At 43.3% G+C, this 15,387-nt stretch overlaps 1 protein-coding gene across 1 annotated transcript in view; it reads left to right on the top strand.

Annotated features, from left to right (window-relative positions):
- The window catches only part of SUGT1 (SGT1 assembly cochaperone of MIS12 kinetochore complex), a 202,686-nt gene that overhangs the window by 42,723 nt on the left and 144,576 nt on the right, over positions 1-15,387 (top strand). Inside the window, exons 6-8 of the mRNA XM_089668800.1 lie at positions 6,557-6,627; positions 11,024-11,077; positions 12,459-12,478. Coding sequence (XP_089524926.1) covers positions 6,557-6,627; positions 11,024-11,077; positions 12,459-12,478 — 145 coding nt within the window. The remainder of the gene's footprint in view (positions 1-6,556; positions 6,628-11,023; positions 11,078-12,458; positions 12,479-15,387) is intronic.

Raw genomic sequence — 15,387 nt, 5'->3', positions numbered from 1 at the left:
TTTTTTTCGACCCCCCCCTTAATCAGAGCCAGCAAAGATTTAGGAAGGCCTCTTCCAAGATATGGGCCAATAAGGGGAGACAGGGAGCTTCCTTTTTTTCTGGCTCCAAACCCACTGGTAAGGATTCCAAATGACATAGATCTCTGGGTGGGCAGAAGGCTGTCCAGGTTCCTCCAGCAATGGGGGAAGATTTTGGAGAGCCTGTACATCCTGCAGTTGATAGTGGTAACAGCTGGAATTCTCTTCACTGCCCCCTCAAACTTTTGTACTGACTCATTCCCCCAGAAACAGGACAAAGGTAGAGGGTCACTTGGGAGGGATCAGGGATTTAGCAGATCAGGAGGTAGTTGTTCCCATGCCAATGGACCAGCTTTTTTGGGGCTTTTATTCACGTCTTCGTGGTCCTGAAGCCTTCGGGGAAATTCCGTTTGGTCATAAACCTAAGCAGGTTGGACAGTTTCCTGCGGTACAAGACGTTCCGTATGGAAAGTATCTATAGTCTACAGAAACATCTGCTCAAAGGACTCTTTATGGCCACTGTGGATCTAAGGGAAGCCTACTTTCACGTTCCCATCACCCTGGAATACCAAGCTGGCTTACGTTTTGCCATCTTCACAGAGTGGGGTCAGTCACTGGCAGTTCTGAGCCCTCCCTTTTGGGCTAACGGCCAGTCAAAGAATATTCACCAAGGTCTTGGCCGAAGTAATAGCCTATTTACACCTTCATGGAATTTCCCTCATTCCTTACCTAGGCAATCTGATGATCTATGGAGTTTCACGGCACCAAGTCCTGAGAGACCTGGAAAAGTTGATCTTCACCTTGGAAACTTTGGGATGGATTGTCAATCGGAAGAAGTCCTCGGTGACTCCCTTCCAAACCAAGGTGTTCCCGGGGTACGTAGTGGACGCCAGAGTCCAGAATCTTTTTACCCCAATAGAAGACTGAAATGGTAGTGAGGATGTCTCCGCATTGTTAGTGGTTTCAGATTGCTCCCGGAGGCACATCATGAGAGTCCCTAGGATTCATGACAGCCTGCATTCTGGCCATGGAGTGGGCACAGTTACATTCCAGGGAGCTTCAGTTCTTCCTTCTATCTTGTTGGGACAGGAAAGCGGAATTGCTGGGCGAGAGAGTTTCCCTCTCGGAGAATGTAAAAAACTCACTGAGATGGTGGCTCAGGCCCCAGAATCTGGGGAAAGGAAGATAGTAGAACCAAGTGCAGAGAACCACGGATGCAAGCGAGTGGGGCTGGGGAGCTTTCCAAAGGTCCGACAAGCCCAGGGCCTGTGGGAGGCACACCTAAGGGGGACCTCCCCCAATTAAAGGGTGTTGCTGGCAGTAGGTCAGGCCTTAAAGTCCTTTGAAGGCAGGATCGGGGGAAAAGAAGTCCACGTTCTGTCAGAAAATATGTCTACAGTGGCATACCTGAATCATCATCCTGGAAGCTCCTGGACTTAGCTCAGGAGGTTCTAGGATGGGTGCAGAGGGTCCTTTCGTGTCCGCAATCCACATAAAGGGCTCGGCCAACACGAAAGCAGACTTTCTGACTGACCGTTTAATCTGCTAGTGGGAGTGGGAACTCAATCCCACGTTCAGGTTTTTAGCATCCTAGAAATAGACCTTTTTGCCTTCAGGAAAAACAGGAAAGTGAGGCGTTATTTCTCCATGGCCTGGGAACAGGGGTCCAAGCGTCTGGTCGCGTTAGCAAAACATTGGGACTTCGAGCTGGCATATGCATTTCTTCCTCTGGCATTGACCCCGTGGTGCTACAGAAGTTGAGCCAGTCAAGCTGCAGACTGATCCTGCTAGCTCTGTGGTGGTCAAGAAGAGCCTGGTTTGCCACTTTGAAGAGGTGGTCCATGGCTCCCCCGCAGCGTATCCCAGTCAGGATGGACCTTCTCTTGCAGGTGCCAACTCTGCACCCAATCTGGAGTTTTTTTTGGATAATGGCTTGGCTCTTGAAATTGAGATCCTTAGAAGAAGGGGGTGCTCTGAGAGGGTGATACTCTCTTCTCAGTAGGAAACCGGTTACTAGAAAGATTTACGCCAAGGTGTGGGGAGTGCTTTCTAGTTGGTGTCAGGAGAAGGGGGTTTCCCTTCCCACGGTCCCTGTGATCTTAGACTTTCTCTAGGCAGGGGTGGATAAAGGTATAGCTGTAAGCACCCTAAAGGTGCAAGTGGCAGCCTTATCTGTCTATTTGGACCAGAGACTCGCGTCAGAGCCCCTAGTTAAGAGGTTACTGGGGTCCAGGGAAAGAGTGACCCCCCCCCCCCTTAAGATACATATTTTTCCGGGTTTGGATCTGACCTTTGATAGTGATAGAGGCTTTAACCAAGCCACCATTTGAGCCAGTGGCACAGATTTCTGTTAGGATTTTATCTTTTTAAGTTGGCTATCACAACGGCAAGGAACCCTTCCTGGTGGTATTAGGACAGGGTAGTGCTTAGACAGTGTTTGCTGGTATATTTTGGCTAGAGTAAGCGAATTCAGGAAGTCGAGTCACCTTTTTTGATTTTTTAGTGGCCTAAGCAAGGGACAGCACGCATCTAAACCAGGGATGTCAAACTGGCGGCCCTCCAGCTGTTGCAAAACTACATGTCCCATCATACCTCTACCTTTGGGAGTCATGCTTGTAACTGTCAATCTTGCAATGCCTCATGGAACTTGTAGTTTGGCAACAGCTGGAGGGCAGCCAGTTTGACACGTGATTTAACCAACAATAGCTAGGATCAGACAAGCCGTCTCCTTAGCTTATAAGCAGTCAGGGGTATCTGTTCCTTTACACCTCAGGGCTCACTCTGCTAGATCGCTGGTGACCTCTTGCCACATAGACAAGCCAGGACACCTTTGTGAGGTACTGTAGGGTAGAGCTGTTGTCACCTCAGGACCTGGCATTCGGCAGGAAAGTATTACAGGCAGTGGTCCCGCCCTAAGGTAGGCCTGAGTTCTTTGCTTCTCATATCAGGTGTGCCGTCCTGGAAGATGACTAGAGAAAAGTACCAGCTACACTTACTGGTGTTTCTGGGAAGTCTTCTAGGATGGCAGGCCTACTTCCCACCCATGTCTGGTGCTGATTAATTTGAGGCAGAATACCTTTCGTGCGCCAGGGTGCGCCACTCTTGCATAACTGAGGAGTGGAGGGAAGGGCATGGAATTTAAACTGTCAGCTTTTGATTGTGTTTCCTGTCAGGTGGAGCTAGTCGCCTGAACAGTGACATTTAAGATATCAGCAAAAGTTCCAACTTTTTGCTTGAATAAAGTTATTCTCTCTCTTATTAACCTGGACCAATCAGGCTTTATGATGTGTAAAGGTATGCATAATGATGTTGGACTATGGGTTTGGTATACTAAAGGCAAATGGACTGTGCAGTTGCACTAATTTTCCACAGAACTTGGTGAATGTGAAGCTTCACTTAATAAAGAATACCCAGTCGGGTGCAAGGAAAATAAAACGTAAAACAGCCTTTTCTGCTTGCACATAATTGGATGAGGGAAATCAGTAGAGCTTCACCTCACACAAATTCAAGTTAGAACTTTTGCTGATATCTTCGTCTATTTCCTTTTAGTAATTCAATCCCTATATCTACATATTCATTGTGCTGCCTTATCACAGAAGAGTGGTTTGGCTGTTTTTGCTAGACATTCAAAAAAGCATTTGATACTGTCAGATGGCCTTTTCTTTGGGAAACGATGACCCAAATGGCTTTAGGACCCTACTTTTTATTAAGTGTGTTCAGCTCCTAACCAAGATATTTCAGTGGCCTTCTCACTACAGAAAAGCACCTGACAGGGCTACCCATTATGACTGCTCCTGTTTGGCACAACTCTGGAGCCACTGGCGCTGTCAGTTAGACAGACATCTGGTGTGAGCAGCATCTGCTTGGACCCTCTGGAGGAAAAGATGTCCTTGTATGTAAATGATGCATTGATTTACTTTGTTGGGTTGTAAAGTTCCTTTTAAAATATAAAAATCAACATTTTTTTTCCACCTAGAAAATTACTTAGAACCCCCAAACATTGTTTATTTTAAGCCAAGGCCTAGAGAATAGTTTACTTAGGTGTTCTGGTGCTACAATTGTTGCTCTTGCTATAATATTTGTGGCGATGTGTGTTGCAACCGAGCATGGAGGGGGGGGGGGCTTATAATTATTTTTTAAAATTTGTTTTACTTAGATTTTTATTTTTTTTTTATTTTTACAGTGTCTTTTAGTTTTTAGTTTTTGTTTTTCATGTTTATGGCTATCACAAGAGATTAATAGCGTCCCTTGTGATAGCTAGAGCAGTGAAAGGCTATCTTTATGGAGACCCCAGATCTCTCCTCTGCTTTTCAAAGCATCAGATGAAACCAAGATTGCTTTGATCTGATGCTTTTCAAAGGCTGGTAACGGTCTGTTTTACATTAGAGTGAAGCTGAAAGTGACAAAATACTTGTTGCTGCTGGCTTCTTAGACCATAGAGATGATTGGGGACGTTACGGTCCTCTGTCATCTTTTTGCTCAAATGGTGGAACCGCTGGCTTCAGTCCTGGGCTCTCCTTGGTGGGATGGGAGAGCCCAGGAAGGCAGCCGGGGGGCCTTCTGCCACATGTAAAAGAGATCCAGTGGGCAAATCGGTCACTTGGGTTACTTTACTTTATTCAATATTACCGGCTGAGGAAAAATCAACGCATCTTCAGCTTTTCTTTTCACAAAGCTATTTTAACATATACTGTAGCTTCCATTATCTCATCTTCTACTTGGTGGCTCAGTAGAGGTAGTGTTTATATATCTCAGCTTTTTGAAAAAGGGAGTTTTATTTCCTTTGAGACTCTTAAGGAGAAATGGCACATTGACAATAAATTATTCAAATACCTCCTACTGCAGCATTCTATTGGTGCTCAGTTTGGTGCATTAAAAGTGGAATTGTCTGCACCTCCACTGGAGCATCTATTGTATGGCTGTGGTCACAGTACTACCTTTTACAAATGTCTGCAAGCCAAGGGTTCTGATCCATTCGATACTTGTAACAAAAATGGTTTCATTATATACCACTGTTTGAGTTTGCCTCTCTCTGGGTTACAGATGTCCCTGAGCTGTGTGTTAAATTGATTGGTTTCATAGGTGTATAAAATAGAGGTATGAGAACACCACTTATGCTCAGTCTGCTGGAGTCCTGCCTTGCACCAGTTATCTGCTTATCACTGGTGCAATGCTTTTCCAAAAAAAAAAAAAAAAAAGCACGTTTTTTGGGTTTTTTTTTTCCCCCGCAAAAAAAAGGGCATTTATTTTTTTTAAACCTGACCTTAACCCTTAATGGCATGGCTCCGAGTTTTATTTCTTCCTTTCTAAACAAAAGAAAAACCACTTCCTGGAAATCCTTCTTTGCCTGGCACTTCAGTCCTAGACATTACTTTGTCCCTCACACTCTGGTCTTCCTACTATCATCTCTTGACCAGAACTTTGGCCTTAAACACTCTCAAAGGACAAGTCTTGGCCCTGTCTATTCTCTTTCAAAGATCTCTAGCTTCACTCTCCCTTGTAAAGACTTTCCTTCAAGGAGTCCCTTGCATTAAACAATCTTGCGACAGCCTGTGATTCCTTGGGATCTCATCTTGGTTCTCTCTGCAGAAACTCTTCTATATGGAGCTATTACTCCTACTTCACAAAGACAAAGTTGCCTTAAGCCGAAGACCATCCTTTCTTCCCAAGGAGGTATCAGTCTTCCACATCAATGGCGACACAATCCTATCATCCTTATGTCCTGCTTCACAGCAACCAAAGGAACTTTCTGTTCATTGTCTGGACATAGAGCGGTTAGGGTCTACCTCAAGTCTACAGCTTCAATCTAACATAATGATTCTTTTTTTGTTCTGTCTTTGGGACACCCTGCTTTCAAATCTACTATTGCAAGATGTTTAATAATCTGATCGCTAAAACTTCCTCTCTCAAGGACAAATCTCCTCCTGCACTTTTTACATGCTCATTTCACCAGATAGGTGGGAGTTTCCTGAGCATTTTGGCACCAGGCCTTTGTAGCCGATCTGTGTAAGGCCACCAACTGGTCCTCTGTTAATACTTTTCAAAGTTCTACCTGGTGGATGTCCAGTCTTGTGCAGATGCAACTTTTGGCTGCAAGGTTCTTGCAGTGCCACCTTGAAGTTGGGTTGGATGACCCTTCTTATTGAGCCTGTTAGCACAATCTATTTGCCTATTTTTCTCCACCCTTCTAATTCATTGTTGTAGATGTCCCCAGGGTCTATGAATACTTTGCCTGTGTCCTGTACTGTACATTTAAGTTAAGAGAAATGTTGACTTGTCTTTAATTCCATATCTTGAAGTACAGTACAGGGCACAGGCCCATTTCCATATGGGAAATAAAATGACATAGACCTACATTGCAGTGCAACACATATCTGATTATTTTATCTTTCCAGAAGAACTAATTGAGGGCAGAAAGTTTTATTTATTATACCTCTGTTTGAATGTGTCGTATACTTTTTCAGACAGCTAATAAATAATTTTATTGAAATCCTCTTCCCTTTTTTCTTTTTCCTTCTTTTTTTTTTTTCTTCTTCAGGGAAGCAGAATTCCATCTAGGGAACTACATGTCGGCACAAGAGACTTTTCAACAAGGACAGGCATTAAATTGTAAGTATTAATCTAAATTATGTTTGTTCATTAAATGAGGTATTTATTTACAAGGTGATAAAATAGTTGTCTTTAACAAGTAATGCGCATTCCCTGTCTGGAGTTCTCACCTCAGTTTCTGGATTCTCTCTGCACAGAAGTATGCAAATACATTTGGCGCCACCCCCAAAGGAGTCACTTGGTAACTTGGTTTACTCTGTCCTATGTCTCGACTCCAACAACACTCTCAGCCCCACTAGCACACTTGATTAAATGGAAATTTCTGCACACCAGGTGCGGACTGACCATTTGAGCACTCGGGCACTGCCCAAGGGCCCCATGAAATGCCCCTGCTACCTTTTTTATAGGCTTTTTTGGGTGTGCTTTGAGTGTGGGCAAGGACACATGGGCCCATGAGTTGTCAGTCCGCCCCTGCTGCACACACGTAAAGAATCACAAGCACAGATACCTCTGACCTTGTAGTGCACTTATACTAGAAAATCAACTCAAGGCCAGTTAGTGGTAAAGGAACTCAATGTATTAGTATGAATTAAAGTAAATGGTGGTATGCGCATAACTAAACCTGCAGAGGGTGGGTTTAGACACAGGCTGCTAGACAGTGGAGTTACTATGACCAAAATAGCATACTGTAGATTAGAGTTCTGTACCACTAGACTGGAATTGATGCATATATGGGCAAAATCTGCAGCAAAAAGTACATATAAATGTTAATAGTATTGTGAATATTGGTATTGCAACTGTTTAGAGTGCACCTAAAGAGAATAACTAAGTCCTATGTGGTATTCCTTCAAGGTACCTCTGAACTAAGCACTAGCAAAGCTATTTGCGTTGCACCAGTAAATGGGCAATCTTGAGTCTTTAGCCAGCTAATGTTGAGGCCTAATTATACCGTTGGTGCACATGAGAATAGACAAAGTAAGGTCTGCAGGCAGTAATGGACTGGAGAGCAGCTGTGCAGTCAGTTCCCAAGAGCTCAGCTTTTCTCTCTAACGGCTCCTCTCTCCTTCTCTGTCCCAGCCTCCTCTGGGAGCTGTAGTCCATTGAGTAATCAATGCCCACAATAATTCTCCCTGCTTGGACTTCAACTCACATTTCCACTGCGGTCAGCTTCACAGTCCATTGGGTGCTGCCGTCACTCCCACTCCCCCTGCTCATGGGTGTCGGTAGTGCTTTGAAGTCAAGCTTGTCTGTTTGCTCTCAGTACACAGGCAACTGCAGATAATGTCAGACTTATTCCTTGCTGCACAGTACTTAGCTACAGCTTTCTTTCTTGATCTTAGAAGAACACTAGAAGTCTTTCAACTTTGTGTTGTACTGCCATCTACGTCTACCAGAATACCTGATATTTTTTTTTTTTTCCCGTCAAGAATGGATTTATTTTTCAGCTTTAATAGGGGAAACTCCAACTTAAATTTTTGCTAGCAATTTTTTTTTTTTTTCAGTCAAAACTCTTGTTTGTTTCACTGCTAGAGCAGGTCTCTACTTTTGCAGCTACCTGGCCTTTTCTCAGCCTGGCTTTGGAGTATCACATTCAAACCCGGCTAGATTAGATAACATGGGGTACTCTGGAACTGACCTTTTGGGGGGTGAGTTCTGCAGAAAATACATTCCCAATCTCATTTGAGCTGAGCAATCTCGAGCTACAGGAGCTGTTTTCTTCTTCTTCTGGCATCAGGCTTTGGTTCCTCATGCTATATAAGCACCTGGTCTTTTGATCTCACTATATTTTGTTACCATGTGGAGGTTGTGGCCTTATCTGGTAACAGCTTTGGGCACAAGCCCTTCAACGGGTGCTTAAGCAGCAAGCAGTGCCCAGTTTTTTATTTTTCATGCCAGGACTGTTAGCATTCCTCTGCTGTTGCCCACCCTCCAGTTGGACCACTTGTCGAAAGGGTTATAGTTACATAGTTGGTAGGATTGAATAAAGACACTAGTCCAGCCAGTGTGGGTGCGTGTATGTATTATATCTCTACCATTTCCCTATATATTGTGCTCACTAATATCGCTATCTACGCAGTCTAAGGTTAAGCCACTTCTCATCCTGCTTTGTTTGTTGAGTGGCTATGTATCTTTTTTTAAAGAGCCTGAGACTGATTCGTTTTCTTCCTATGCTAAAATTACTGTATTTGCACATTGCAATCATGTCTTCTCTTAAGTGTCACTACTCCATGGACAATACGTTTAATGTATTTAGCCGTTCCTCATAACTGAGATCATCCAGGAGAGTGTATAGTACAGTGCTGAGCATTGTACTACACACTGAGAAAAATAAAACAAAGCGGTCACTGATCGCTGTCACTAGAGCCGTACAGTGTCACTGCTATGGTTAGTTATCAGAGACGCTTCATGCCACTGCACACTGCAGCATACTGTGTCACTGATCATTGCACAAAGTTGTATATTGTCACCATAGTGACACCGCACAACTCTAGTGACTTTGACCTTCTTTTTTTTTTTTTCTTCAATGTAAAAAAAATAAAATTGTAATATAAATTAAATTAAGTGTGTGTGTGTATATGTGTGTGTATATATATGTATATGTGTGTGTATATATATATATATATCTCTGAAGAGCTATTCATAAGGGCAATTCTGATTGTTCTTCATAGAACGTTAAACAGTTTTAACCCTTTAAATTCTATATTACCACACTGCAACTGTATGTGGTGTTTGCAGTTGTAGGGCAGTTACATCGTAGCCCTGTTTTTCTTGAATGGGTCACGCTGAGTGGTTGGTAGTGCCTGTCAAGTATAACAGGTGGTATAATCCCTGTGGCATGTGCACTCCACTAGCTGCTACCTTCCCAGCTAAAAGGGGAGCGGTTGAGGAGTGGTAAAAATGCAGCTTAACTGCTGGGTTTTATCCCCCCCAAGCCCTAACACTCATCACACCAGTACAGCCAGTCACAGTGTCCTTGAATACTGCCACACCTGTCCAAGTGTGTCACCACAAGGCCTCCTTCACGCAGGGTGTATCAATGCGTATTTTGTGCAAAGGTTTTCACCTGCACAGAGATGCACAGTTTTTCCGTGCATCAACATACAGGCAAGTCCCATCACTGTCTATTGGAGCACAGTGCCTGCACGGACACAGTTGCTACTCCCAAACTGACATTCGTGTGGGTGCAAGGCCCGAACACACAGTGTGAGTTAAGTAACATGCACCAGCATGGATGGCAGATGTTCCAGTGGGAAAGCCTACATGGGGATGCATAGAACGCACTGGCCTTGCATGGGGTATGCTTTGATGCACCCTGTGTGAACCAGGCCTAATAGTACAACCAGTCAGTGTCCATGATCACTGCCACACTAATTCTAGTATTATCATAAGGTCCCTTTCACGTGGATATAGGAATGTGTGCCCCATGCAAGAGCCGTGTTTACCTGCTCAGGGGTAGGCAGTTCAACTGTTTATTTGGACACAGTAGCTGCTCCCATTGTGACATCCATGAGGGTGTAGGTCCAAGGGCCCAGAACGCAGACAGTGTGACTAGCCAGTCAGTGTATCTGATCACCATCACACTAATCACTGTTGCCAGGCCATTGTAAACAGTGCAGCGCTCCCAATTGCCACCACACCTGCGCCTCTGCTACTAGAACCAGTGCAGCCATCCAATGTCCCTGATCTCTGCCACACCAGTACAGTTTTCATATTTTTTTCCCCGCATTTTCTTAAAAACTTGTGGTAAGCAAATGACTTATTATGCCTCTTCGAAATTATATTTGAGTGCTTTCCAAAATGGTGTTATTTTCTGTGTGTTTCCAGTGTCCTGGTGCTCCAGGGCTTTTAAGGAGCTCCAGATCCGTTCTGGATGCGTTTCTGCATGATTGTTAACACATTTTAGATGCGTTTTGATGCAATTCCAGATGCTTTTTTTTGTTTGCTATGTTGGGATCTGGTGCATTTTTTAAATGCGTTTACCACATTCTATTACAGTCCAGTGCAGGAAAAATTGTATTTTTTTTTTTTTGGAACGCCCTGGAACTGAGCGCATTGGTGTGAACTATGCCAATGGAAACCATATAACCTGGTTTCCATGCGTCTTTTGATGCAGAAAAAAATGCACTGGAGTACATGTGGTGGGAACTAGCACTGAAGGTACCGCATGGATTTTAGGCCTGCTATGCAGTTTGGCTGTAAGGAGCAGCAGAATTTATTTTGGGGTGTAATTGTAAGTATGCCTATGTTGTGTGTTAGTTTATGGACAATACAGACTGAGAAGCTTCCCAGTGTGATTTGAGTTCTTTAGCTGCTGTGGTAATTTTTTTTACATGTAACTGTTATTCTAGATTGCATGTTAACAGTAGGGTAAAATGTACATAATGATCAGTGGTTCTAATGTATGCTGAATTACAAAAATATGCTTCAAATAACTATTTTTTAAATCCCTTTTTAGCATCTGAGTCAACATTTTCAACATGGATAAAGAGATGTGAAGAAAATGTAGGTGGTAAGTAGATCTCTTACTTTGTCACAATTATGATATTTGTCTCTTAGATCCTTGGCCTGCACTGTACACAGGGCCTTGTTTTATTTTATGCACCCATCTGCTTTTTAACACTAAGCTAAAAGGGTTTTTTCAGCTGTCGGATAACCGCAGGTAGGGAACTGCTGTTCGACCCACTCAAAGGGCTGGAATACCTTCAACAGCGGGACTGTCTTCCTCTAATAAATACAAGACATTGTAAGGCTGCAGATCACAATGTGCAGATGTCATCTGCTCACAAGTCTTTCACCTAGTTCTCAGTACCTCATTTCCACAAATATGTATGGCAAACACAACCTCAGAGTTGAGTTGGATCTTGATTAGACCTAAAAACTTCTTGTCACTTGTTCTCATATTCAGGAAGTGAAAAATCCAAAGGTAATTGCTTAATCTTGGTGGGCTAATTACAAATTAGTAAAGTAACTAAAGCTGTGTGTAGGTTATGTGCCCTTTATTTCCAACAGCCAACAAACATCCTTCTCTCATTTTCTCTTGGTGTGTTATTTATTGCTAAAAAGTCTTTCATGTGGAGATTTTCAGTGCAAAACTATTTCCTCTTAGAAAAAATAAAGCCTTAAAACTATCCCTTCCTTCACAACATTCAAAATCCCATTAACATGTTAAAGCTTATATGGGATTTTAGTGATTGGGTTTACATTTATTTCCTGTTCATTACAGCTGTCTTGGCCTCAGTTTTCAGAAATCATCCCCAAAATCAACCTTTTAACTGTGTACAGTTTAACAAATCACTAACTGATGCATCAACACACTTTTAACAGGTTGAATTCCCTCTGCAGTTGCTCCTACCAGCCTATTCTCTTCACTCCCCTCTCCTTTTTGTCTCTAAACTTTTTTCTTAGTTTTCCACTTTTTCAATTCTGCCTGTACTATTTGTGCATTTACACTTTTTTGTTCCAGTGCAAAGTCCATCTCCAGGTCCCTATGTCTCAATTTCCTGTGCTTACCACTCTGAGGTCTGTGCTGCGCAGCCCACTAGGTCTTCACTGCTTTTCTTCGGAATCTTTAATATTGGGTTAGGCTTTATTGGCTGTGTGCTTTAATCTGCTTTCATTCTAATGGGAAGTTTGTACTTCACTCAGCCTGACAGAGTACACACTTTCTATTAAAGTGAATGGATGTTGTACTGTGCATGTATAGGAGGAGCATCAACCCAAAAGTGAGTATCTGGAAAAGAGCTGTACAGTGCCAGGCTGTTGGTGGAGCAAGAAAGCGCAGTAGCACTGTAAGCAACTTGGTGTGGTGTCCTTTTGTGGGGTTTTTTTTTTTTTTTGGTAGTAAAATGTGTGCTGTATGTTAATTTTCACCCCCTTCTTTTTCTTTATAGTATCTTCAACAGCTGAATTGGTAAGAATTACATTTTCTCCTAGTTTTGCTTCTGTACATTTAGTATTCAACATTTTTATGTTGTATGGTAAAGACCATAATGCTGAAAAGCGTGTAGGATGCAATTTTGCTTGTCAAATGCATTGAATAGTTTCTTCTCTTAGGCCCCTTTCACACTAACGGTCCAATTGTGTCTGGCTGTCAGTTTTTCAGGTGGACCCGATCGGACAATCCATAGCTCTATGGAGCGCCTGGTGTCAGTGGACATGTGTCCACTAACACCCGCCAGCATCCGATCTTGTACGTTAAAAACCGATGAATGGAGATCCATTCCTCATCCACCTGATGGATCGGATGACAGTTGGGTGGAAATGGACAGACGGTCCGTTTTATATCCGACTGCCTCATAGAAAACAGCTTGCTGTGTCTGTGTCCGATCTGCAGTAAAATTTTCATTTTAATAGCACCTTTAGAAATATATTTACCTAGAAAAATTAGTGACGTGTCCAATACAGTAAGTAGTGGCATCAAGTTATAGCTCAAAAATGAGTAATAGAATATTAAACATTATACAGAATTAAAATGCAAGAAGCCTGGAAAACAAGTTGGATGAACTAAAACTTCTTCTGTTATTTGAGGAACACTGACTTTCTGGAAATAAGGAAAACCAGGCTGGACAGCTTACACAACTAGGCTACAAATGTAGAGGGATACATGCTATTTCGGCAGGGTCAGAATTGGCAGAAGGGGTTAAGGGTTATGTATGTTTGTGAACAGCCATCTGAAAGTGAGTTTGAGAGCTATCACTAACGAGATCTGTGATGGTGGAGTCATTATGGCTGGAACACCATAAGAGTGCACGAAATGGTAAATTACTTGAGGGAATATATTTATACGCCTCCTTGCTTAAAGGATGAGGAAGAGTCTCTGCTCCTTTCACGGATTGAAATGTCTAGGAGACAGGGTGATGTTGTGGTTATTTAACTGTCCTGATTTTTAGTCAAATGGAACTGCAAAGTCGGCAAAGGCTTGCTGTTTCTTAAATGTTTTGGAGGACAATTTCATGAAACAGATGGTGGACTCACCAACAAGGAAAAATGCCTTGTTGAATCTGATAATTTCAATTTCCAACAACATTGAGCTTGTAACAGATGTGCAGGTTAGAGACAACGTGGGTAAAGTGATAATGATATAGTCACATTTGCCATAAGTTACAGGAAAGAGAATCATGCTGGTAAGACCAGAACTTCAAATTTCAAAGAAACTGACCTCAATAAGCTGAGATCTTCTTCACTGCAGGGCACTCACCCAAATATTTGCAACTAAGAGCACACAAGGCAGGTGGGAGTGTTTTAAAGATAAAAGGAAAACACAATTTTAACCTATGTGGCTAAATTCTAGTGTAAATAAAAAAGATAAACAGGCCTTCAAAAAGTAGAATGGATTCCTTTGCATTCCAAAGTTACAAGGAATAAAGCAAGAAATTCAAGGGAGCAATTGGGGCTGAAACAAAATTCTAACAAATATAAACAGCCTGGTGGGACCAGCGCTGATCTGGGAGGACATGCCCATATGCCCTCTCATTTCTGGAGCTCGTGCAGCCTTGGGGCTATGCAGTAGTGCAATCTTGTGATGCCTGTAACCTTTGGACACAATGCATCGCAGATCAGGAGATGGGCGCTCTGATTGGCCGTTGTAATCGTGATGGCTGTGTCCAAACACACACCCATCACATAATGTAAACAAAAACAAGTGTCTGTGTATCTGCTTTCCTTCACCTCAGACAGAGAGCTCAAGTGAGGAACAGAACAGATCTGTGTGTAACTGCTGATTTTACTGTGTGGGTACACACATCACACATACTGCAGCCATCTGTCACCAGTGCACCTAGCAGAATCTGTTGTCCAAGTGCACATGAACATCTGTCTCGGTCTCTTTGTTCCATCAACCTCTGTCACAGGGTCAGCAGGGCAGCAGCAGCATCTGAACACCATGTCTGGGGAAAAAAAAAAGTGTACACCAGCGAGGAGGCATTCCAGATTCTGAGCATGACAGATGAGTTGTGGAGAAGTCTCACTGTCAGAAATTCATTTGATTTGAGGAGGAGCAGGCAATCGCCAGCAGCTCTGGACATCCTGATGAAGTGGTGATCACCAGCAGCGCAGTACACCCAAACGATAGGCCGAGTAGTAGCAATGGGGTGTCCCGTCCGATATGTGGTGAATACGGTTTGGTTTGCGGTTGTGTGCTTCCGCAGATAAATACAGTCCCAATTGCCAAGTGGCTATTTGCTCAATGCCCTATAAAAGAGTATGACCCAGCCTGCATATGTAAGGATATTATTAGAGATGAGCGAAGAAATGAAAAATTCGATTCGACTGATTCGGCGAATTCGTGGACAATATTCGATTCGAGTCGAATAAATTCGCTGTGAATTTAACTTAAAAAAGGGTGTTTCTAGGCTTCAGAGAGACTTAATATTAGTGCAGAACACTGTACCTTTAATTTAAATGCCCTTGGAGTCTGCTGGGGAAGAGAAATAATACTGTCTGTCAGTATGACATGCAGATGAGTGCCGTCGATCTTAGAATCACTGCACACTTCACTCCTTTGGCCAGTCACGGGGCCAAAACCAGTGTTTGGAGCCACAGTGTGGCGGTGGAGGCAGCAGCAATGGGAGGCCATACAGCAACCTATGACAAAATGGAAACCAGCAGGAGCGTGAGGAGACCTGAAAGTGGCACATGGCAGAGTGGGAGCAATGGGAGGCGGTACAGGGACCCAGGTCACACTATGGGCCCAGCAGCAGCGTGACCAGGCGGTACGGGGGCCCATGGCCGATATGGGGCTTGGTGGCACCTATGGAAGGCCTGTAATCTGCCAGCAACCTATGACAAAATGGACAACCGCAGGAGTGTGAGGAGATTTCA

The sequence above is a fragment of the Staurois parvus genome, unplaced genomic scaffold (genome assembly GCF_062004578.1).
Source record: "Staurois parvus isolate SC_StPar_1 unplaced genomic scaffold, SC_StPar_1.0 ptg000064l, whole genome shotgun sequence".
NCBI lineage: Eukaryota > Metazoa > Chordata > Amphibia > Anura > Ranidae > Staurois > Staurois parvus.
Note: the sequence above shows the minus strand (reverse complement) of the source record. Positions and strands in the feature narration are given on the sequence as shown.